General features: G+C 42.5%; 1 protein-coding gene across 1 annotated transcript in view; it reads right to left on the bottom strand.

The window, feature by feature from the left end:
• Window positions 1-336: 336 nt before the first annotated feature.
• LOC309568665 (cytoplasmic phosphatidylinositol transfer protein 1-like) overlaps window positions 337-25,959 on the bottom strand; it is a 279,806-nt gene continuing 254,183 nt past the window's right edge. Inside the window, exons 6-10 of the mRNA XM_082274403.1 lie at window positions 24,309-24,401; window positions 22,265-22,420; window positions 17,113-17,176; window positions 9,506-9,592; window positions 337-1,225 (exon numbers count right to left, since the gene is read on the bottom strand). Coding sequence (XP_082130529.1) covers window positions 1,068-1,225; window positions 9,506-9,592; window positions 17,113-17,176; window positions 22,265-22,420; window positions 24,309-24,401 — 558 coding nt within the window. The 3' untranslated portion in view covers window positions 337-1,067. The remainder of the gene's footprint in view (window positions 1,226-9,505; window positions 9,593-17,112; window positions 17,177-22,264; window positions 22,421-24,308; window positions 24,402-25,959) is intronic.

The raw sequence follows: 25,959 nt of genomic DNA, 5'->3' as shown, positions 1-25,959 counted from the left end.
GATAAGTATACGTTATGTATTTAATGTGCCAAAGTATATATTACAGTAACTGATCAGGGGAAAATCTACATACTAAACTACCCACTGCCAAATAATTTGGCAATTAGTGACCAAAGTTGATGGCATGCATAATGCAAACATTTTTGTAGTCCTGTAGCATTACAAAGTATACAAATGATGCTACCTGCTACTCGTGTATGCCATACGAAGCATACACAAAATCTGTGCAAGCACTGACATGTGGCAAGCAGCACCTTAAGTCCACTCCTTACTGCCAACACTCAGACCAGGAGCACGGAGGGCGGTAACAAAATGATTTCCCACACCAGTTTTCCTAACACCCATGACCCCATAGGGGCTGCTTGTGCCGATATGGCAGTATTTTCAACACTATGTGCTGGGCAAGTAACAGACAAATTATTATTGTCAACTTATAGTTCAGATGAAGCATGCCGAGCCTTCAAACAATCCCCTTTATCCATAAACCCATGTTTATGTAAATTACATTTTACCATGTTGGATTTAAAAAGTTACCCATGTTTTCTGCATCTGGGAGAAAGTAAGGGTAACAAAAGTTTCAGAAAATAAACAACATACTTCCACAGTACAACATACATTATTCTAGTTATGAACATATTTACATTTCATGTCCCACCAGATCTATGCAGAATTCCGTCTGGTGACACATTGGCTTTGTTCACATTGTAAATCCTTCTGCTTTTCAGTAAGGTTATACAATGTACTTCTCCTAAAATCCCAATATATTAACAATGTATATATTTGACCATTATCCCAGCAGCTATAATTCTCCTTACAACTTTAAAAGAATTGCACTAGCTCATATTGTGCACCAATAAGGTTCATGGACAAGTTCAAGTCCTGAGCCTTTCCATTTCTTCTGCAGCTTGTAGACCTAAAAGGTAAACAATGAAAATCTAATTGACCTTGTCATCCCATAAAGTATATCTTATGTACGTTATTCAGAAGACCATAGTAAGAATTTTCTGGGCTTTTTTCCCCAAAAATCCGGATTTCAATTTGTTTAGCAAGTTAAGCTTCTCTATGTATTATTCAGGAGCTGAGGGAAGTCTTGGCCTTGGTTTTGAGTCTGCATTCCCATTTGTAGTCGCATATGAACATGCCTCTGTTCCATTATTCCAGGAGGTTGACCTGTTGATTGAATGCTTCCCAACACTAGTGTTTAGCAGGTGTTCACCGTTTGGATCTACAACAAATAAAAAGAATTTTCATAACAAAATAGGAATGTTATTGAAAGAAAGAATATTGGTTAATTAGCAATTGCATTAAAGCACAACGCCAGGTTGATCCCCAACTGGGTCTTCACTGCTTTCTAGAAACCTGGAAGATCCCTATAACAGCCATGACAGGGTGAGCTCAGTCAAGCTGTTGACACTGGCTTAAAGGGAAAACCATACACTCCCAGCAAGCACATTATTGCAGTGACTAATGTGGTCAAGCTATGGACATTCCAGTATTTTTTTTATATTCCTAACAAACTGTAAATAAAAAATAAAAAAAACACACCCTCCATCCATAACATTGGTGGTTGAAGGCACTGTGGAGCAATTTATCTTCAAAGCACACTGCAGAATCACTGACCTTGTTCAAAGAGTTTCTCCTAGGCAATTTTATTTACTGCTTTGTGAAAAGATGTACCGCATTTTCCGGCATATAAGACGACTGGGCGTTTAAGACAACCCCCCTATTTAAGTTAACAGATTTTGGGCTATACTCGTCGTATAAGACTACCCCCCCTTCCGAAGCAAAGCAAGGCAACACCATATACCATATAGCTGAACATAAAAATCCTAAAGGTAATTTGGAATAATCTATGAAGGCGCTGGCTGTCTGTGCCCCATTTATCTGCAAGGTACCGTAAGTACCGTAAATGTATTATCTTATAAATCTCCAAGGTATTTTACAGCAAGTATTACCGGTAGATGATCTCTCAAGGCACTGGCTGTGCGGGAATCCTGTACTTGTATACCTTATGTACCGTAGCTTCAGCTACATACAGTATATAGAGCTGAGCCAATCACGGTGAGTGATGTATTCTTTTATTGAATGCAAAGCCTGCTCGGATTGGCGGAGTCAGAGAGTAACCTCATCCCGCCTCTCTGACTCCGAGCAGGCTTTGCATTCAATAGAATATATCTCTCACCAAGGTATACTACGTAGCCAAAGCTACGGTACAGTATCTCGGTACAGGATTCCCGCACAGCCATCGCCTTGAGAAGATTATACATCTACCGGTAACACTTTTACATACAATACCTTGGAGATTTATAAGAGAATACATTTACGGTACTTACAGTACCTTGCTGATGAATAGGGCACAGACAGCCAGGGCTTTCATAGATTACACTTAATTACCTTTGGGATTTTTATACTCGGCGTAAAGGACGACCCCCCCATTTTTGGGGGATTTTTTTGAGGTTCAAAAGTTGTCTTATACGCCAGAAAATATGGTATGTAATTGAATGTTGATTGCATGGCCACACGTTCGCTTTAAAGAAGATTTTTTGATTTACACATTTTTATATGCTTGTTCTTCCACAAATTGTATTGTATTATTTAAGAGGTTTGACGATTAACTACTAGAGGGACTTCCATATTTGATTGGGATACAATATCAGCCATGCATGGAAAGCATTCGTTTCAACAAGGTGGAAGACATAGTAGGGGTTATTTACTAAACCTGGAGGAGTGCGCAAAATCTGGTGCAGCTCTACATAGAAATCAATCAGCTTCCAGATTTTATTGCCAAAGCCTAATTGAACAAGCTGCAGTTAGAAGCCGATTGGCTACCATGCTCAGCTGCAACAGATTCTGAGTACACCAGATGGATAGTACTCAAGGCCAGTTTCTGCTCAACCCCCCATTGAAGAAAGGTCAAGATCTGAGCCGTCAAAAAAGAGCGAGGATGAACCCCAAGAGACTCACACCACGCAATGTACGTCTTCCATGTACAATGGTAGAACTTCCTAGGAGTAGATTTTTTAGCTTTTAACAGCGTTAGAATCACCAACAAACCTCTATCCATCAGCACCTGACGTTCAACAGCCAAGCCGTCAAAGCCAGCGACTGTAAAGCAGGATGGAAGATTGGCCCTTGGGACAACAGATCCTCCCATAGAGGAAGCTTCCAATGAACGTCAGCGACCAGCCACCCCAGATCGGTGTACCAAGCCCAGCGAGAACAGTCCGGGGCCACTAAGATGACCGGAATCCCTTCTGTCTCAATCCTGTGTAGAAGTCTTGGCAGAAGCTTGAGGAGGGAAGGCGTAAATTAGATACTAACACCACAGGGCCACCAGCGCATCTGTGGCGTTTCGCCAGAGGATCCAGTGACCGATCCACAAACCTCTGCCCAGCCAAATCACGAAGCCATATCAGGGACTCTTGTTCCCTGGCTCAACTGAATCAGATTGTCCAGAGACTGCGGATTCTTGTCCCATTTGGACAGAATCTTAATTTGCAGGGACCTCGTACGGAACTGTGCAAATGAAACTGCCACAAAAAGGTAGACCCCATCAGACCCAGCACCTGCATGCAAGTCCGGAGGGACGACCATCTGTTGGACAGCAGGAGACGAACTGCAGCCTGCAGTTTCTGGTGTTTGTCCAGAGGAAGGAGTACGCTGGCTAAGACCGAGTCCAGAGTCAGACCCAGATAGTCCAGCTTTGTAGACTGAACCAGAGCAGACTTTTAAAATTCAGAATCCAGCCAAACTCCCTCTGCTCCTATAGTGATTTCCTGGTTTTCCACCAGAGCAGTAGGAGACGCCGCTCGCAGAAGGAGGTCGTACAAGTAGCCCAGTACTGCAATCCCCCATTGGCATAACAATGCTAGCACCGGGGCCAACACTTTTGTCAAGACCCGAGGAGCAGAGGCGAGATCAAAGGGTAACGCCACAAACTGATAATGCTTCTCTCCCACGGCAATGCAGAGGAATCGCTGGAGACCAACATATATTGGAATGTGAAGGTAAGCATCCTTGATGTTAATGGAGGCAAGAAAATCCCTCTGATGCAGGGAAGCCACCACCGTGCGAATGGACTCCATTCTGAACTTCTGCACCCGCACAAAGCAGTTCAGCACCTTGAAGTCCAGAATTGGACACACCTTGCCTTCCTTCTTGGGGGACTGTTAACAGGTTTGAGTAAAACCCCTGAAAACGTTCCTTCACCCTTTAAAGTAAAAAGGCCTTGCACCGCACCAAAAAGAGCTTGTAAGCGGACTGGGTACAGTCGTTTGTTGGAAGGAAAAACTCCCCCTCCAGGTCACGGCGCAAAAGCCTAGCCCATTCGGTCAGAGTCTGCGACACCAGGGCAATGGTGAATATGGGCCTCAGTGTCGAACTAGCCAGGGTGTACATATATTGTGGGCCACAGCCTATGCCTTCCTGTCAGCCAGGTCCTTAAAGGCCGAGGACTCTTCAACCAGAATCATGGTTGCCTTATTTAATCTGGAAACCAGAGGGTCCACCACTGGTGGAACAGTTCACTTCCTAATAAGGGACTCCTCATAGGGGGTATCGCCTAGTAAATTGCTTAGGGACCCTAAGGGGATGCTTTGGTTGTCCCCACTGTTTAGTGACGATTCTGTCAAAATAGGAGGGGAAAGGGAACACCTTTTCCGCTCTGGATGGCTTGTAAATGCCAAAAAGGGAACCCACTCCTCCGTCGCAGCTGTGTCCTCCATCTTTAAGGTCTCATGCACAGCTACAGCGGTTGCAAAAGAGGAATCCTCCTCACTATCTGAGGATTCAGGGCGCATGGTCGCAGACCCAGCAGGGTGACCCATGTCCGCGGTGGCCTAATCAGATTCAGGATCTGATGAGACAGATGAAGCAGGGAAAGGCGGGGGTGTTTTTGCCAGCCTGTTGTTCAAAAGCCACCTCCTGCCGGGACACAAAGGACTCCAGGTCCGCCGTCAGTGCATCTATGGATGGATGGGACCCGGAGGGCCCTGCAGCCTCAGAGAGGGGGTCAGGTGGGGAGATGTGCTCCAAAGACTCCATGAGTCACCAGGGGGGCCCCACAAAAGTGTAACACACTGCTAAGGGACAAACCCCACCGCTCTGGCAGCCCACCCGACTGCCAGTCACAGAATCAATCAAACCAATCGATCTTCAGCAGAGAGGTAGACGCCACCAGACTCTCCACCCCGCAGAAACCAGGCACCGCAGCCACCAGGAGAATCCGCACTGCGCTAGTGGAGATCAGGAAATAAAAGGATCCAGGAGTTAGCACCAGGGGTTGAGAAGGGGCTCCCATCGCTGAAAATGCCACCCAGAAGGCTCTACAGACAGGGCCTCTGCTGTTTTCCATGGCAAATTACTGCAAAATGGCCACCGGACTACACAAACATGTCTGCGATGCATTGCAGCACAAGCCTACAACAAAATGGCGGCATGAAGCTCCCAGGGACCCAGGAGGAATCCCTAGGCAGCAAGTACAGGCCCAGGCAGGATGAGGGGGCCCTGGCAAGAGCCCCCACCAGGTACAACCACCCCCTGCAAACCCAATTGACCAGTCGTCGGCAGCGCAGCCCCCCACCCATAATCGCCAGCATAGTGCCCAGCCCCCACTGCAGGAGATGGACCAGACAACCCACACAGCCCCAGCATAAGTGGAGGGAGTCCCAGGGAGATGTCACGATCTGACAAGGTCAGACAAAGATAACAGACCGTGACCCTTATCGACAACATCTTTTGATGCAGCACAGACTGTCGCTTCTATATGATAGTGTACAACAGGATCTATACAATACAAATCATTATCCATATATAAAATTGTATATACTATGAATTTGTATTTCATTATTTATGTTTTTTTCTACTGATGTGTTCACCATGTTATTACTGATTTTAAATGTTCATTATGATGTGCAATAAACTTGTATATTTTTAATATTTGGTATGTGTCTCTTTAAAAGTCCTGCGGGCCGCTCCTTGTGTTTTTGTAAACACATCTAAACCTGCCCTAAAACCGAAGCATTAAAAAAAAAAAAACTTAAAAAGAGCAGATAGGAATAATATTTGCTTATACTTCCCAGATCCTTCCCCTATTTTGCATTTGGAAAAGCTAAAATGCAAGTGTGCATAATGCCTTGCCACTTCTCAGACATGGAGGCTGCATTAAACCGGCCATAGATGGATCCAAATTTTACTGGTTCAGCAGGGATCTGACTTGATCAATTGTGTTCATACTGGGCCTGCTGGGTTTTTCCCAAATGATCATTGAATTCTTATGGTGGGGGAAGCTCCCCTTTGCCAGAATACAATACCACAGCGGGACGGATTCCCCCTCATCCAAATAGACTGTGTGGATAGGGGAAATTGGCTCATTTTATTTTTCCGTTTAAAGGATGATAAAAAAAAAAAAAAGAAGATTGACTGAAGGGACTAAAAATTACCCAAGACAGATGTAGGATGCTTGAGCCTTTTCTTTACATTGTATGTAGATTAAATTAAAAACAGCTAACAGATTCCCCATCCACACTATACAGCAAAGATGCACACATCTCCATGCTGGGATACTGCTTTTTGACAGCGATTGACAGTGGAGGTCAGAATACCCTGAATAGCGACTGCATTTGATTGGATGCAGCCACTGTTTGGCCAACGATTTTCTGCCCAACTTTTGATTTTTTTAATTGAAAGATGTCGTCAGGAGGGAAGGGTATTGTCAGGGTCCAAAATGTCTGCCAGTTCGGTTGACAATAGCTCCTTCGAATGGTGCATCCAGCAAGAATAGGCTGAAATTTGAGCCGTGTATGGCCAACTTAATTAAGCCAGGACTGAAGGACTGGTAAGCTGCAATATTTTTATATCAGGGTTTAGATAAGCTTTAAACTAACTATGTAACTTTTATGTGCTTATTCGGTAAGGCGATGTGCAGGTTCTGTGTTGATGTGCAGAGTACACCGACATCTGGTTATTTGAAAATAGTTTCTGTACTTCACACATCACTGCTCTTAGCAATTTTCTACTGAACAAGTCTAATGCTATTTTATGGTATGATTATACATTTTAAACACCCATATAACTAACCCACCCATCATTTCGTCATAGGCTTAAAGTGGATATCCAGTCAAACCTCTAAACTCATAACTCAAAATTATATAAGCGTCAATTATTCTAGCTACCAAAAAAAAAAAAAATGTAAAAAAGGAACTACTCACAAAAAAAAAAAAAAAAAAAAAGACAAATGGCAGGCACCTGCAAGAAGTGGAAAATTAACAGATCCAACTGGATTAGCAGGTAACAAAATTTTTATTGGGGAATGCAAAAAAAAAAAAAAACGCTGAAAAATGAGTGACAAACTACATGCTATGTTATTTTTGATCTTGTCCAAAGCTACAACAGTTTACTTTTATTAGGTCAGTCTTAATCGAGAAACCCAAGACCAGACAACCAGCAGAGTAATTTGGAGAACTCCCATTTCTCCCTGTGAGGAAATACAATTTGATCACTGATCCATCCACAGCCTGCATATTGGATTGTGGAGAACATTGACCTACTGATGAAGTCATCACTACATCACTGTGCAATGCAAAAGTGTCTGAACTGTGCATGCTACTGGCCCTTTACCTGTGGTTCTGCTGTGCAAGGGTATTTAAATATAATGGTTTTAAAATGATCCTTGTAATTTCTCTTGCTAGCTTATCTAACAGGTCCTGTGCACAGAGGCAGTTGTAAGAGGTGTACTGCTCCCCATCTCACGTCATAGCTCTATATTAATCCCTAGACAGCAGCTGTAAAAACTCAGAGTATAGATCAACCTTAGGTCTCATGCATGCTATCAAAAATGGAGCCTTCAGGTCCACAAAGCAAAACTTGCTAAATGGATCTGAGTGCATAAATGCATCCTATGGTCTTCTAATCTTTATGCACTTGGTATTTAGTACTGTTGTGGGACTGAACACGGCTTAACAAATGTAAATGCATGTAAACCTGTTTTAAACCTGCTTTACATCATAAAAATTTAAACACAGATTAAAGTGACTTGGGAAGCATAAACGTTGTTTAATATTCTTAGATAACCTTTCCTGTGTTTAGAAAAGCTAAATGTAGGAGGGCCAGTGTGCATGGGCTTTACCCTTCAGATGTCGAATCTCAAACATGTCTGCCCCAGGCAAAATGGACACACTTTTTTTTAATTTAAAGTCTATTTTTACACCGATTATTTCAGCTACTATCTAGGGTTTACTGTAGAACCATGACACAACAGAAGCTTCCATACAGATGGCACAACAGCCTCAACTCACATAAACTGCTAGATGGAATAGCATAAGAAATTGCAATTATCACTTTAATGGATACCCAGAGTTCAGCTTTAAAATACTAAAGACCTAATTTTATAAAGTTTTAAGACTTCACAAGTTGGAATGGACATATTTCAAAAGAAATAGGCAAGCTACTACCACTGACTTGCTTTCAGCTAATGTTTTCAGTACTTTGTCAGACAGTGACATGGATAAAGTATGCACTCAGTGAAGTCAAAGCGAAGGTCTAAAAATTGATTTGCATCAAATAAATTAATACAGTAAAAAAAGCAGCTGAATCTGCATGAAAGTCCGACAACTAGAAACAGTTCACCAGAGGCACACAGTGCATTTTGTTCAGTAAAGACTTTCAGTCAGTCTGCACAATTTCTAGTTCTATTGCTGAAGTCTGTCACCAAAAGATTACTATTGGTAAGCAGTATATGATATAATATTGCATAATCAAATAAAATTAAAACACAAATAATGAAAACTTGAAAAAAAATAAATAAATAAAAATAATGTTTTGCTTTACCCAGTTTTGATATTAGCAGGATCCCGCTTCTGTGCTCCTGGCAACTCCCTCCTGTCAATTGCCCCCACAGCAAGCAGTTTGCTATGGTGGCACCCGAGCCGAGCTGCAGCTCCCTGTGTCCATTCAGACACTGAGCTGCTGTTCGGCCCCACCCCCTCGCTCTCCTGATTGGCTGATGGACAGCCATGGGAGCCAATGGCGCCATGGCTGTGTCTCAGCCAATCAGGAGAGAGTTCTGGATTGCCAAGGGACTCCTGGAGATCGCTGAAGAGAGAAAGGGCTCCGGTAAGTATTAAGGGGGCTGAGGGGGGTGCTACACCCAGGTGGTTTATCATCTTATAGATAAAAAAATCTTCGACTTTACAATTCCTTTAAGTTTCTTATGGGTTGGGCAAAGCTGACCTTTTTGGCTTTTAGTTTTAGCTGCGACCCCAATTAGAGGAGACTTACCTTCACCTTCTGTCCCTGTGACATCAGGACAAAAACTGAGGGGAGCAGTAGTTCTCAAGCCAGGAATGTAGGGACAGCAATAAAAACAATGCCAGACATTCTAACCCTTTCTCAGTCTATTAAAAAGTTATGAAAATAATTTAAAGACCCATGCTGCAGTCCAAAAACCACAATAACTATGCTTTGTCATAAAGCTGTTCTTGCACAAGAATAAAAAAAGCGTGCTTACCTGCAGACTTTTTCTGGGAATTTACTTTGCAATTTGTTTCTTCCTGAAGTCTTCTCTCAAACTTCCGCACATCTTCTAGAGACATACCTGTTATACAAATAGGATATTAAATTGTTATAATCAAAGCATAATACTAATTTCTTCTTTCCAGACAAGGGTAGGTCAGTGACAATGCAACCGGTTAAAAAAAAAAAAAAAAAGGAAAAACATGGAAAAAAAAAACATTTACAGCACTTTTTAGTCATCCTGTTGATGGCGAGTTGTAGACTCCCAAGAGCAAAATCAGCCTTAGCATTTGAAGATATGGGTAACAGCACTCCACCTAATTGTGCAGTTAATAAATTATCCCATTTGAACATAAAAAAAAACAAAAAAAAAAACCACAGCACTAAAACCTATTAAAAGTGATAGTAAAGATTAAATAAAAAAAACAACCAAAAAACAAATGTATATGTTCCCGCTCTGTGCAATGGTTTTGCAGCAGCAGCTCTCGTGCACATAGCTGGATCAGGATTGGGCAAGTATTGAAAGGGGGGGGGGGCGGCTTCTGGGGAAGCAGCATAGTGAAGGTTTTTACCTTGAAGGTAAAAAAAACCTTCAACCTTTACAACCACTTTAAGTGTAATGGACATTAAAAGTAAACATTGTGATAATCTGGGCTTCCATGTTTAATCCATATGCAGTGTGTGTAACTGCAGCGAGTGTGCAAACACAATTGGTATTTTAAGCACTTGTCGAAAAAGTTGACACTACAATGTCTTAAAGTACAGCATATTGATATTCTCATTCAGAAGAGTTTACATTTATTATGGATGTCGACTTGTGAGTACAGCAAATAAACATTTAAATGAGAAAAATTGTTTTGAAATCTAAGCTGTGAATATTACACAAAGCATGTGTACGGCGGAGAGGGCTGGAACTATCTGTTCTTCCCACCTACCTCCCGAGCCGCCAGGACACTTATTGTGCCCTCCTCGTGATTGACATAAGCCACAGCCATGGCATTGTCTGATTGAATGCGCACTGGACATCCCTGAAGACGATCCATCCAATGGTCCAGGCACAGTCTAATTGCTCGGAGTTCCAAGACAATGATTGGTAGTCTGGACTCTGCCAGTGTCCAGATCCTCTGAGCAGAATTTTTGCTGAAGACACCTCCCCAGCCGAGCAGGCTGGCACCAGTGGTGACCACTGTCCAAAACATGGGGAGGAAGGATTTGCCCAGCCGAACCGCCGAAGAATGAAGCCACCATATCAGGGACTCATTCGTTCCCGGCTCAGGCGGATCTGATTGTCCAGAGACTGTGGAGTCTTGTCCCATTTGGCCAGAATCTTTTTGCAGGGGCCTTGTATGGAACTGTGCAAATGGAACCCGCCTCAAGGGTAGACACCATCAGGCCCAGCATGCCTGTCCGGAGGGATGACCATCTGCTGAACAGCAGGAGAGGAATTGCAGCCTGCAATTTCTTGAGTTTGTCCAGAGGAAGGAGCACTCTGGCTAAGGTCGAGTCCAGCGTCAGACCCAGATAATCCAGCTTTGTGGACGGAACCAGAACAGACTTCTGAAAATTCTGAATCCAGCCAAACTCTTTCAGAGATCGTATGGCGATTTCCAGGTTTTCCACCAGAGCAGTAGGAGACTCTGCTCGCAGGAGGTCATCCAAGTAGCCCAGTACCGCGATCCCCCGTAGGCGTAACAATGCTAGGTCTTCACTTTTGTGAAGACCCAAGGAGCAGAGGCGAGACCAAAAGGGTAACGCCACAAACTGATAATGCTCCACTTCCACGGCAAAGCGAAGGAAGCGCTGGTGACCGGCACATATTGGAATGTGAAGGTAAGCATCCTTGATGTCGATCGATGCAAGAAAATCCCCCTTATGCAGGGATGCCACCACCTTGCAAATGGAATCCATTCTGAACTTCTGCACCCGCACAAAGCAGTTCAGCGCCTTGAGTTCCGGGATCGGACGCACCTTACCTTCCTTCCTGGTAGCTGTGAATAGGTTTAAGTAAAAACCCTGAAAACATTCTGAAGTAGGAACCGGGACAATCACCCCTTGAAGTAACAGGTCTTGTACCACCCCAAACAGACCCTGTAAGCGGTCCGGGGACAGGCACAAGTTGGAAGGAAAGAAACTTGCTGGGGGACAAGAGCGAAACTCGGTCGTGTAGCTGGATCAAATGACTTTGTGGACCCACTTGTCTTGTACCAGGGAAGCCCACGGGTCCTGAAACCAGGGAAGACATCCCCCCACCCCGACACGGGTGAGGGCCCACCTTCATGCTGAAGAGGCCTTGTCCGCGGGTCTGAAGAAACCTGCTCTTGGCTTTCCAGACACGGTTAGTTTGGATCCCAAGAGGAGGCCCTGAAAGGCTTTGAGCCCTTGTCAGTCATTCCTGAGGGGCAAAAAAAAAAAACCTATGAGCCAAGGAGGGGGGCCCATGTCTTGGACAAGGTTCCTTGCCCTTGGTAACCTGCAGAAGAAAGGTACTCTTTTCCCCCTGTGAGACCTTTAATGATGTCATCCAGGGTAGCTCCAAACAAGCGATCTCCTTGAAAGGGGCGAGCAGTCAAGGCCTTTTTAGAAGTCTGGTCCACAGACCAGCATTTGAGCCAAAAGACATGCTGAAGGACCACTGCTGAAAAAGAGCCAAGCTACTAGGGGAGCTGCTTCTAAAGAGGCATCACAGATAAACTGCAGCCCCTGAATCAGCTTATCTGCCAGCTTAGCAAAGGCGGGGGGGGGGGGGTCTGGGGGAGCTGTTCTCCCTCCAGGTCATGGCGTAAAAGCTTAGCATACTCAGGCAGAGTTTGCGACACCAGGGCAATGGTGGATACCGGCCTCAGACCCGAACCAGCCAGAGTTTACTTATTGCAGGCCACAGCCTCGGCCTACCTGTCAGCCGGATCATTAAAGGCCGGGGACTTTTCAACCGGAATCATGGTTGCCTTGTCTAATCCTGGAAACCGGAGGGTACACCACCGTTAGAACAGTTCACTTCTTAATAAGCGACTCCTCATAGGGGTATCGCCTAGCAAATCGCTTAGGGATCCCAAGGGGACAGTTCGGTCATTCCCATTCTTTAGCGACAATTCTGTCAAAATAGGTAGGGAAAAGGAAACGCCTTTGTCTAACGCACAAATACAAATCAATGCTTCCACCAACACCTTTTTGTGCGCGGTTGCAGATGTGGAGGAATCATCCTCACTATCGGAGGATTCCACGCCCATGGTCGTAGATCCAGCAGGGAGACCCACGGTGGTCAAATCATATTCAGGATTTTTTTCCTAGCCCGAAAGCCGCCTCCACCCAGGACACCAGGACCGCTATTAATAAATCGATGCATGGTTGGGACCCGTAGGAACCCGCAGCCTCAGAGAGGGGTTCAGGAGGGGAGATGTGCTCCAAAGACTCCAAGAGTCACAAGGGGGACCCCACAAAAAGTGTAAAACTGCAAAGGGACAACCCCCACTGCGCTGGCAGCACCACCCGGTCGCCAGGCACAAAGCGATTCTCAGCAGAGGGGGAAAGGACCCCACCCAGCAGAAAAAGGGCACCTGCAGCCACCAGGATAATCTGTATTCCACGTGCAGCAATCAGGAAGTGAAAAGATCCAGGAGTAAACACCAGGGGAAGATGAGGAGAGGCTTTCACCGCCAAAATCGCCACCCAAAAAGCTACACTGTCATGGCTGCTGCTATGTTCAATTGCAAACCACTGCAAAATGGCTGCCAGGCTACACAAACATGGCTGCAGTGCATTGAGCACACTGGCTAAAGCAAAATGGCGGCACCACGAGGCTCCCAGCAAGCCAGGAGGGATCCTTAGGCCTCAGAAAATGGGACAGCAGGAAGGGGGCCTTTGGCAGGAGCCCACACCAGGTACAGCCCCCCACAGCTGATCGCTGGGGGCGCAACCCCCACCCCCATCGCCAGCACAGCACCCTGCCCCCACCCCAGATGTCGGACCAGGCTACCCCACAGCCCCAGTAAAGGAGAGGGATGGGGGAGATATGGCCCACAGGGACCACCAGACCGATGAGGGGGTGCCTAACGGGAAGGAGGGGAACCCAGGGGTCCGACCGTCCCATGGAGGGGCCCAGGTCCACCCCAAAACCCTCCAGGGGGAGATAGTCACTTATTATACTAGGAACCAGGCAGGCACCACTCCAGACAGAACCTCCTCTCCATCGAAATGGGGGGCTGTCGGCCAGGAAGAACACTGGGACTTGGGCCATGACCCGGTCGTATATGACCTCGTGAGGCCTTTAAATTGCAGGTCAGCTCCCATTCAGTGGGGTTATTGCCAGGACCAGATATCCCAGCAAGGAACAAGGCCCATACTCCTGACTAGGTAGAAAAAAAAACGGAGTACCTATAGCAGAGAGAGGGAGTATAACCCCTGTGACTGACCATAGGCATATCCAGACTTTTTTTCTGCCTAGGGTTCTACCCCTTCGATCCATCTATGGCCAGCTTAATGGAAGAGTCATTGCTATGACCAATTCTGTGTGTAAATTTCAGCTTGAGCAATTGGTTCCAGTATGCAAGCATTTTGCACCACCATGATAAACTGAAATTAGAAAGCAAGTGTGACTGATAGATAGATGGCAGCTATGATTGACTGGGTCCGATATGTTCATGGTCCAAGGCAATTTACAAATATGTTTTTAAACAATGGCGAAGGTACCTTTTTTTGTTAAAGCATGAAATAGAGCAATCTTTCTCTCAACTAGGGCCCCTATCGTTCCCTTAAATGTTTTCTGCTCAAGGAGATTATGGTTTCCAATGATCTTTTTAGCTATGTGTAAGGGGAATTCTTTACACCGAGAACCAGTGTCAGGGGATACTTTCCTAATGACCAATAAACAAAGGGGCACTTCAGGGATATATACTATACATCACCTCTCTCTAGATAACTCTATCAACCAGGGATACTTTCAACAATTTCTGACTCTCAGATAAGTAACATCTCACACCAAATGATCTTTTTCAGGCTATTTGCAAGGAGAATTCTTCCTGAGCATCAAGACCACCACGATACAGGGCCTTTTTTCTACTGGCCACCAATGTTAGGGAGCACAGTTTTCATTGTCTGTGCTTTTTTCGGCATTAACAATTCACCCCGCCCTTACCAGGCTCTCCTGAGCAATCAGCCTTGTAAGGATGTGACCAGTGACATCCAATTCCTGGGACACGAGAGGAACTAATGTTGTTCCTCCCACTGTGTGACGTTAGTTTGTTGTTGGTAACAGTTACCAGTTTGTGACGTTAGTTTGTTGTAAAAGCACTTGATCAAACAAAACATATCTTGGTTAAATCAGGTACCTTAGAGGCCAGAGGAGAGATCTGGGGTCTATTAGCCTCTCCATAAAGAGGACCTGTCTAGGCCCATGCTATCACAAGTGATGTTGTTCATCAAAGTGATTAAAAAAAAAAAAAAAATGTATTCTTTTAAATAAAATTTTTTACATTTTTTTTGTACAAACTTTATTGCCATCACAAGTGATGAACAACATGGGCTGTGTAAAGATTTGCTCTAGCCCCCCATGCAGCCTCGGTCTGACTGCTTCTCTGGCCGCTGGTGGCCAGTTAACGAGAGGGGCAGAACCGTAACTAATATTCGTTGCTCCCAGTTACCAGCGTTACAGAGAGAGGGGACCGACATCAGTTCCTCTCATTCTCTACCAGGCAGCCATTGCAGCCACATACATACACACATACATACATACAATACTAGGTAGCTTTATAGCAAAACATTTTTTTTTTTTTTTTTTTACATGTAGGAGAGGAATGTCAAAGTTGTCCTGGACTGAAAGGTGTTAAAAAAAAAGTTTGAGAAAGGGCAGTCTAGAGAGTGCTGTGTTTGGGAATCACTTTTACAGAACCTCTTTAGAACTTTATTTAGAACCAAATTCTTAACCACTTCAAGACCAGGCCTATTTCTGACATTGTTTACATGTATTATCAGTATTTTTTGCTAGAAAATTACTTCGAACCCCCAAACATATACATATATATATATATTTTTTTTTTAATTTATTTATTTAATGTTCTTGTATAGCGCTGTCAATTTACGCAGCGCTTTACATATACAATGCATTAACATCAGTCCCTGTCCTCAGGGAGCTTACAATCTAAGGTCCCTGACTCACATTCATACATACATAGTAGGACCAATTTTTATACAGGATTCAATTAACCTACCAGCATGTTTTGGAGTGTGGGAGGAAACCGGAGTACCCGGAGGAAACCCACGCAGGCACAGGGAGAACATGCAAACTCCAGGCAGGTAGTGTCGTGGTTGGGATTCGAACCAGCGACCCTCTTGCTGCTAGGTGAAAGTGGTGAAAATGCTAACCACTACACCAATATATATATATTTTTTTATAGAGACCCTAGAGAATAAAATGGCGGTCTTTCGTTTGCAATTTTTTTGGGGAAAAAAATGTAAAGTTAGCCTAATTTTTTTGTAGAATGTGAAAGATATTGTTACGCTTAGTAAATAGATAACTCTAACATGCTATGCTTTAAAAATGTGCGCACACAAGGAAGGGTGACAAACTACGACACTAAAAAATCTCCATAGGCGAAGCTTTAAAAATGGTTACCTGTTTAGAGTCACAGAGAGCTCTAACAATCGAGGCAATATCTCACGTGTGATTTGACCACGGTTTACATTTGTGGGCGTGACTTATGTATGTGTAATCTTTAACACGTGAGCACGGAGGGATGCGGCGCTTTAAAGAAAAAATTTTTTTTTTTGTCATTTTTTATACTCTCCCTTTAAATTTTATATTTCTGATTACTTTCATTGCTGTCACAAAGAATGTAAACATCCCTTGTGACAGTAAAAAGGCAGTGACCGGTACTCTTTATGGAGGAAAAGTGGCACCATTGGCTGCTGAGTAAACCAGAATTGACGTTGCTTCTGGGTTACTACATTGGAGACCCAATCAAAGCATATTCCGGCTTTGTTCGGGTCTCTGGCAAGCACACGGAAGTGCCAGCTGGTCACTCTGGTCCACAAGTGGGACGGGAGACCCGGGAGGAGTGGCAGGGGACGTCCCCTCCCGCTGTTTGTAATAATAGCCGAGCCGCTGCTTAGCTGCATTGGTTGTTATTACAAGAAAGCTGACTGTTCGCCCAAAAAATTGGTAATGGGGTGATCCCTGCAGCTGCAGTAACCACCCTGGTACAACAACTTCAGCAAAATGATGTACAGGTACGCGATTTTGTGGGAAGTGGGTAAATTGCAAGCTTTTTCTTGAACCCAACCCACCAAATTTCCAAACCTTAAACCGAAATTGAAGTAAAAATTATGTATGTATAAAAGGGTTGCTTTTTGATATGTACAAGACAAAATTAAAAATTGTGCCCACCATAAAAGGAGGTAAAAACCAAGAATCTGTCCAATCCAAACACATTAAGTATTATTTACCAAATCCATATTTGTGTATATATGGTAGATGCAAATAAGCCTTAAACTGTAAATGTACACAGGGCACCTTTGCTTTTATACTCTAATAGTTTTAGGTTACACTGATTTGAATAAAACACAAAACGAAGCAGCAATTTCTTTCCTTAAGCAAAAATGTACACTTACCATACCATTCATCCATCCAAGCCACAGCTTCTCTGTGTCCTGCGAACAGTATGTCTTTAATATTCTAAAAGAAGAAAAACAACATTAACCACTTCTGGACCGGGCCTTTTTCTGACACTTCTTGTTCAAAAGTTGAAATCATTTTTTTTGCTAAAAACTTACTTCGAACCCCCAAACATTATATAGATATCTCTATATATAGAGATATATCTATCTATATAGATATATCTATCTATATCTTTTTTAGCAGAGACCCTAGAGAATAAAATGGAGATTGTTGCAATATTTTTATCACACCGTATTTGTGCAGCGGTCTTACAAACGCAATTTTTTTGAAAAAAAATTCCCTTTTTTTAATTAAAAAAATAACACTGTAAAGTTGGCACAATTTTTTTCTATAATGTGAAAGATAATGTAATGCCTAGTAAATAGATACCCAACGTGTCATGCTTCAAAATTGTGCACACTCGTGGAATGGCAGCAAACATTGGTACTTAAAAATCTCCATAGGCGACACCCTTAATGTTAAAGTGCATCGCCCGCCATTTAAAAAAATACCGGGGTTATGGCAGCCATCTACTGCCATAACCCCGGAATTTAACGTGAAAGTACTAATGTAAATCAAAGGTGGGTAAGTGGTTAAGCACTATATACATCTTTTCTAAAAAGGTTACAAATTAAAGCCCAAGTAATTTAATGCAACAATTCAAGGAAAAATTCACCCCTGAATCGGCACCTGAACCGGTGAAAAGAAATGCACCAGACTCCGGACTGCAAACCGCAGCTGGACATGTGTGAACCCAGCCCCAGGGTAAAATACACTGTGCGTGTAAATCACACAAAGCATAAATAAATGCTGGCCAGCCTAGGTGAAAATTCCTCTTAAACTGGCCATACACTAATAGATGTCCGTACATTCATACAATGCTCAACACATTTCAAAAGCACTTCAAAATGTAGTTTGCTTTTAACATTAAATTTTGGAATGAATCGATTTTCCTCAATGAAAGCCAGAATGTTGTTCGAGAAAAAATTTTCCATCCTGCTCCTTCAAACTTTCTGGTCACCAAAAGAAAACGACAAATTAACCCCACTAATGATTAAAATGTTCTTAAAATTAAAAATTTTGAATGCAATTCACTTCTAATTTTAACATGGAATTAAACCCAAAAAACTAAAAATCAAATGTATTGTGGTTTATCAATCCTTAAATGCAATGGCTGCATTTGTTTTTTCTATAAGCGTATTTACTTTGTTTTCACCTATTGGCCACTAACACATCCTAAAGTGGTTGTAAAGCCCTACATACACCCAATGAAGTGATTGGCCTCAGGTCATACGCAGAGATGAAATACAAGTTGTATGGTACTGTGCAAAAGATTTAGGAAGGTGTGAAGAAATTCTGTAAAGGAAGAATGCTTTCAAAAAAATATATTTTAATTGTTTATTTTTAACAATTTTAAATGCAGCAGCAGAAAGCGGGCGGTGGGGATCTGATGTCACACACTGCAGATCTGGAGTAGGGATGATCGAACGGTTCGGGTCGACCATCGGTTCGACCCGAACATTGACTGTTCGAAATTCGGCCAAATTTCTAACTTTTTGCTGAAAAAGTTAGAAATTCGGCAACCAGAACCGACCAAAATGCAACGGGACAGGAACTGGGCTTTAAAATCCCGTGATTGGACCAGAACCATCAGTAAAATGTGATTGGAGTGACTAGGGGGTCCAGAGGCCAATCAGTAGTGAATACGCCCCCCAGTATATAAGATAGCCCCGCCAAATCTCTAGCATTGTAATACAGGGCTGTGGAAGAGAGTGGAAGCAGTTCTGTTACTCTTGCTTCAAAGTGCCATTTAGCAATTATTAGTGTGAGGAAAGGGATATCTAGTGTAGTTAGGGTACTATTTTCCACTATAGTTAGATTTAATAATCTAGTTTCTGTAGGGAAAGTGTTAAGTGTCAGGGGACTGTAGTGTAGTGTAGGGTTAACTGACTGACTGCTATAGCAGGGTGACCAAACCCTTCCATGTCAGGGTGACCGCCATAGAAAAAAGATAGTTTCTATTAGAATTGCAATAGAACAGGATAGTGGCTTCGCTCCTTTCACACCTGGCCGTTTTGTTGCAGGCGTTTTATTGGGCTTTTATGTGGACGTGTTTGGAGGCAGGCATGACATCTGAACTTCTGTGTAGGGGTATATATATATATATATATATATATATATATATATATATATATATATATATATATATACACACACACACACACACACACACACACACACACACACACGTATGTATATATACACATACACATATATAGGTGTGAAAGTAGCAGAACCCTATGGCTGCGCTAATGAAATAATTAACAGCCATAGGACTTCGCTCCTTTCACACCTATATGTGTGTATGTGTATAAATACCCCTATACACAAGTTCAGATGTTATGCCTGCCTCCAAAGACGCCCAAAAAATGCCAAAAAAAACCGCCTGCAACAACACACCTAGGTGTTTTTGTAGCAGGCGTTTTTTGGGCATTTTTTGGGCGTCTTTGGAGGCAGGCATAACATCTGAACTTGTGTATAGGGGTATATATACACACACACTTATATGTATTTATACACATACACACATATAGGTGTGAAAGGAGCGAAGTCCTACGGCTGTTAATTATTTCATTAGCGCAGCCATAAGGTTCTGCTACTTTCACACCTGTGTATGTGCATACATACATACATACATACATACATACATGTGTGTATATATACCCCTACACAGAAGCCTGCAGCCTGTTTGGTGCTTGTTGGTGTAGTTTGCTTTGTGTATGCTTGCTGCGTGCAATCGAAGTGCAGAGCTTGACATGCATATCACTTGTAGAAAGAATCACTTAGAGAAAGAAGCCTTACCATTAGACGGTTAAAAGAGAAATAAGCCTTAAGGAAAGATGCCCTGCAATGTGCTCCCCCAGCAACGTGCTGCCTCCCTAAGGGTGCACTAAATTTATACTGCTATAAGGGTGGGGGTGGAAATATGTTAATTAATCGTGAGTGTATATAAGAATGCCTAACAATCAGAGTGGACCATTCACTTCTAAAGTCAGACTAGTAAGAGGCAAGAATGGCTATCAAGATCAGGTCTGCACATAAAACATGGTAAGACTTCAGAACAAAAAAAACTTCATGATAATGCACACAGGGCAACAGATGGAAAAGGCCACATACCAAAAAGCACAGACACAGAGAGAGTAAACAGGTCCCTGTTGCAGTTAAGGGTGGATGTATTTCAGCATACACATACCAAAAAGCGCAGATCCATTGAGAGAGTAAACAGGTTGGTTTTACACTAGGAGAATTTAGTTTTAAATTTTTCATTTTAAGAACATTAATTCAATTTTAAAATAATTAGTGGGGTCAAAACGACAATGGATTTCAACCATATGTACTGAGCATCGTTATACAAATGCTCATATGGAAATCTTCCAATGTATGGCCAGCTTGGGAGAACTCACCTAGGAAGAATGTTCAAAACAAAAGTTAGAAAGCAAATATTTTTTGGAGTACTTTCAAATGACATTGGTCATATCAATTGTACCAATAAGAATTTTAGTGCAAATACTTGTACGAACATTCGAAAATCTACTAGCTTTGGACACGTTTGGACAGCAGCATTGTCAATCAGTGGATTGGCTAGTGTTAAAAGCAATAGCAGATTGAGATGGGCTTGACTAACAAATAAAGCGTTTTAAACACTTTTTAGGCAGTTCCAGATAAATGGATTTTTGTAAGATCTTACCGTAAAATCCTTTTCTCTTAAGCTCATTGACAGACGTAGTCTTCTTGATTCTCAAGAGCTGGGTTATGTTGTCTCCGCAGGAGTAGGACTAGGCAGAAAGACAAAACGTTCTGGCTCCACCTTAGGGGCAGTCCCTGAGGGTATATCCTACCTCTCTCTGCTACAGGGAATCAGTTCTGTTCTAAAGCAGTAACAGAGAATTTAACCCAACCCAACTCAATGATAGAGGGGCGGGTACTACGTCTGTCAATGAGCTTAAGAGAAAAGGATTTTACGGTAAGATCTTACAAAAATCCATTTTTCTCTATCGCTCATTGACAGACGTAGTCTTCTTGATTCTCAAGAGCTGGGACATCCAGAAGCAGTGCCACAAATGAGGGGTGGGATTGACAAAATCAAATCCAATCTAGAAGGCCCAACCGGTGCCAAACTAGAAGTTTTAAAGGCTCATTATAAACAAAGAATGAGACTAAAGAAAAAATTTTCCAACGGAAAAAACCCTCGAGGTAGACCATTGGTCTCCTCAAATTGCGGCCTGCAAAACCTTGCGGCCAAACGAGGCATCAGACGATGCCATTACATCAACTTTATAATGTTTAGTAAAGGTATGCACCGACGACCAGGTAGCCGCCTTGCACACCTGGACCACTGACGCCTGATGGCGAAAGGCCCATGACGCACTAAGTGCCCGAGTGGAGTGCGCCTTAACAGGGAACGGGGGCTCCCGACACTTAATAGAATAAGCCTGTACTACCGTCTGTCTGATCCATCTGGAAATGGTCGCGGCAGATGCAGGCAACCCCTTTTTGGGTCCATCTGGGATCACAAAAAGTGAATCCGTCTTGCGAAACGAGTCTGTCGTTTTCAAGTATACCCTGATCGCCCGGACCACATCCAAGGAGTGTAAAGCAAACTCTCGCGGATGACTGGGCTTAGGACACAGGGAAGGTAACACAATTTCTTCATTCAGATGAAATTCTGAAACCACTTTTGCTGATTCCCTGTAGCAGAGAGAGGGAGGATATACCCTCAGGGACTGCCCCTAAGGTGGAGCCAGAACGTTTTGTCTTTCTGCCTAGTCCTACTCCTGCGGAGACAACATAACCCAGCTCTTGAGAATCAAGAAGACTACGTCTGTCAATGAGCGATAGAGAAATTTCTTTTTGCTCCTGTCAGTGGTAAAGGATTTGTCTCAACCCTGTAACTACCACTTTTGCTGAACAGCTTGGTCAGAAGGTTGAACAACCACAAACATGCTGGCAGGATTGCCTGGTAAAAATAAAAGGAATAAAAAAAGAATCTAATGCAGCCACCACGTCTATAAATCAGTAAGCTGCAAAAAAGTAATAAAGACTTACCTTATGAATGAAACTTTCAACTCTTGACTGAAACCCATAGACCTCAAATTTGGCTGCAACTAATTTGTAAGAGCACATAATGGGCTGTGTCGTCTCTTGCCAATCTTGTAATAATGGCCCTCGGCCGGTCTTCTTTGAACAAAACGTCCTAAGATCCTGATGGGATATTTGACAGAACGTTTATGTGAAAGTCAATATCTTGCTTTGTTTTCATTTTCAACATGGCTTAAAGCTCAATTGAAACCTCCTAATTTGTTTATGAATCACAATTATCATCAATACACAGAATTATATATGCCTTTTTTTAACAGCTAAATGCTGCAACAAGACCGCAGCTCAGGAAAAGAAGAAAAAACAAAAAAAAAAAAGCATATTGATTTCTGTATATGTAGCATGACTGCATTACACTAACACTTGACCTCCTCCAGGCCTCTTTCTGAAACTTTTCTTACATGTAATAATAAAGTATTATTTTTTGCTAGAAAATAAGAACCTCCAAACATATATTAGAGGCCCTGGAGAATAAATTGGTGGGTTTTGCAATTTATATCACAACATTTTTGTGCAGAGGTTTTTTCAAACTAATTTTTTTTGGGAAAAAATACAGTCTTGAATTGTAATGCAAAACAACAATACATAACCCAATTGTTTGGTAAACCTAAGTAAATATAATGTTATAAATGGATACCAAACATGTCAAGGTTTAAAACTGACAAATTACGTAAATTTTACTATCCATAGGTGAGAATTTAAAAAAAACTTTACAGGTTACCACTTGAGATTTACACAGTAGGTCTGGTGCTAGAATTAATGCCCATGATCTTGCGTTCGCAATGATACCTTACATATGTGGGATGATCACTGTTTGTGTGCATGCGTTGCTTTACATTTTTTTGATTGCTTTTATTGCTGTCACAAGGGATGTAAACCTCCCTTGTAATGCAATAAGCATGCGACAGGTACTCTTTAAGGAGAGATCTGTGGTCTATAAGACCCCAAAGCCCCCCTCTGCACTTAAATGCATTTGATAACACCAAAATCGCGGAGATCAAATGCTTTTGATTTTTAAAAATGGTGCCATTTACAGCCGGTAACCAGAAAGTGATGTGACATCATCGCTACCGGGTTACCATGTCACAGAGCCAAACAGAGCTGATTGGGTCTTTGCTAAACTCTATGATCAGCCGATGGAAGCGGGTATTGGCTCCTGGCTCCGGTGGAACAGGAGAACCCGGGGCAGGGGATGGGTCTAGTTAGCCACTAGGATTGCTTTTACAAGAGAGCCGACTGTAAAAAAAACAGTACTGGGATGATGCCTGTGGGCACCATCCCTGAATTACTACTTGAAGTCTAGGGACATACAGGTATGTCGGTGGTTGGCAAGTGGTTAAAAGGGTTCAACTGGGCTTTAATGACTATGGTACACACCAACATTTACACATTTTGATTACTTATTAATTTTTGCTTTTGCATTGGCTGTCCTCTAAACACTTTTTTTTTTGCAGCCAGGAATTGGGTTATTTTTTACCACCTTAGGAATCCCTTTCACTACTCTTATTCCATCGATGGGGTGCTTTTCAAAGATTAAACAAAAAAAGGGCATAGCTCTCCATAGCACCAACTAGTAAATATACATTTCTAAGTTGCAAATAAAAAAGTGTTGGAACAAAACATACAGTTGATGTGCCTGTCAGTGGTCTTGAGTTAGTAGGTTTGGTGGCATTACTACAAACACACAGGTTTATATGGGTATTATGTGGACAAATTGGTAATGTTTTTGAGTTTGTGAGGTTTGGAAAGAGGAAGATCTCTGCCTGCAATGCACATCTTAACAGGACCTGCTGCCTCCAAATAAACTAAAACTGCAGAATCGGAACAGTAATCAAAACTGAGAATGAACATTTGCTAACTTGCATTTTACGTGCATGTTAAACTCACACTAAACACAGTAAAACCATAATCATGGGCTATTTAGAAGTATAAAATGGAAATAAATATCAGCTTTGCTCAATCATGATAAAATGCATCTGGTTTTAAGACTTACTTCTATTTTTTTGTAATAGCTTTCTGACAAATCATCAGAAGCTATATCAATGTAGCACACATCATCCTCTGGTGTGGGTTTTTCCCCAAATACCTGAAAAAAAAATAGATTTGTCATAATACCAGCATTTTCAAAATGGTATTAACATTATAGTATCATGAAAAAACTTAAAAATTCAGTGTGGTGAAGCATTTCAGAATATCCTTTTTAAAATTGCCTTAGCGGTCAATTGAAATGCTCTTGCTATCCTATCACACTCTATCAAAAGGTCATTTAAGGAATGAAAATCTATGAAAACCCTCTGCTTAGAATCTTAATGCCCAAACATTAAAATACAATTGTACCCTCAGAGATTTATTTCATGACCTTGGCTTGTCACATACAAATATTATCAGGGGGCACTGCAGACAGAACCTGGACATTACACCTCTGATTTTATGTAATGCGAGGAAATTGTGTGAGCAGAGGGATCCCTCTGTGCTGATTCCCTGAGTATCCACCATTTCTGGATATCACATTTTGAGGCCTATTCAGATTATATGTGTCGAGTTATCACAATGTGCTATCGTGCATTAAGGTGCACTCTTTACAGGCAGCACACCTTAATGCACCTGGATGTCTCTACTTTTCTTACAACAGTAACAGTAGCCGTTTTATCCTGGATAAGTTGAGGCACTAAGGACGGCCGTAGACTGTTCAGCAGGGACCGGCCGGCATTGAACCATGTATGGGCAGGCGGAATGCACCCAAGTTGATCTATCAACTTGGCTACAACCAGCCGGTCAGATTTTACATGGCATTATTGCTAGTGGCTATTATAGCTGCTAACAGAAATCACTGTGTTCTTCCCATCAGGGATGGCTCCTCTACCCACCATCAGGAGAAAACAATGGCTCAGCGGGTTTATGCCAGGACCAAAGATCCCAGCAAGGAACTAGGTCCTTACTCCTGACTAGGCAGATTAAAACTGACATCCTATGCAGGAAGAGAGAGGGTGTACCCTCCAGGACTGCCCATAGGCATAGCCAGAATTTTTCTGCCTAGTGTCCTACTCCTGTAGGGGGCAGTATAACCCTACTGATATGCATCAGAGGACTGCATCCGTCAATGAACAATAGAGAAATTGGACTTTTTTTGTGACTATCGACTCATGTGTCTGAAGCCAGGCAGCCATTTTCTTTTTCTTTTTAATGAGGCCAGCACCAGTAGTTCACATTATACATTTCTCATGACAGGGAGATCACTGTAAATGGTAAATCCACCAAAATACCAAAGTATGACTGGATGAGACCCTGGTTCTACACACCCTTTACCAGCGAGATCATGACCAGCTAGTTTACACTTTTATTACCGCCCTAGCTAAATCAGCCACAGGAATATTCAGAATACATATGTAGCATGACACCAATGTGCAACATAAAACAGGGACAAATATAATTACAAGGAAATAGTGAAAGGAGTGATTAGGAAAGGATAAATCTCCAGAAGGACCGCATGGTGTGCGATCAAAAGCGAATAACTGTAGACTTTAGTATGCACAACTTGTACATTGCAACATTTAAAATAGGTGGTATAAAACATTTACATAGGTACCATGTGCATGAAGAAAACAAAAACTTGATAAATTACATAAATAATACAATTAAGTGAC

The sequence above is a fragment of the Pelophylax lessonae genome (genome assembly GCF_965119305.1).
Source record: "Pelophylax lessonae genome assembly, chromosome: 12".
Taxonomy (NCBI): domain Eukaryota; kingdom Metazoa; phylum Chordata; class Amphibia; order Anura; family Ranidae; genus Pelophylax; species Pelophylax lessonae.
This window is presented reverse-complemented; position numbering and strand designations above follow the sequence as displayed.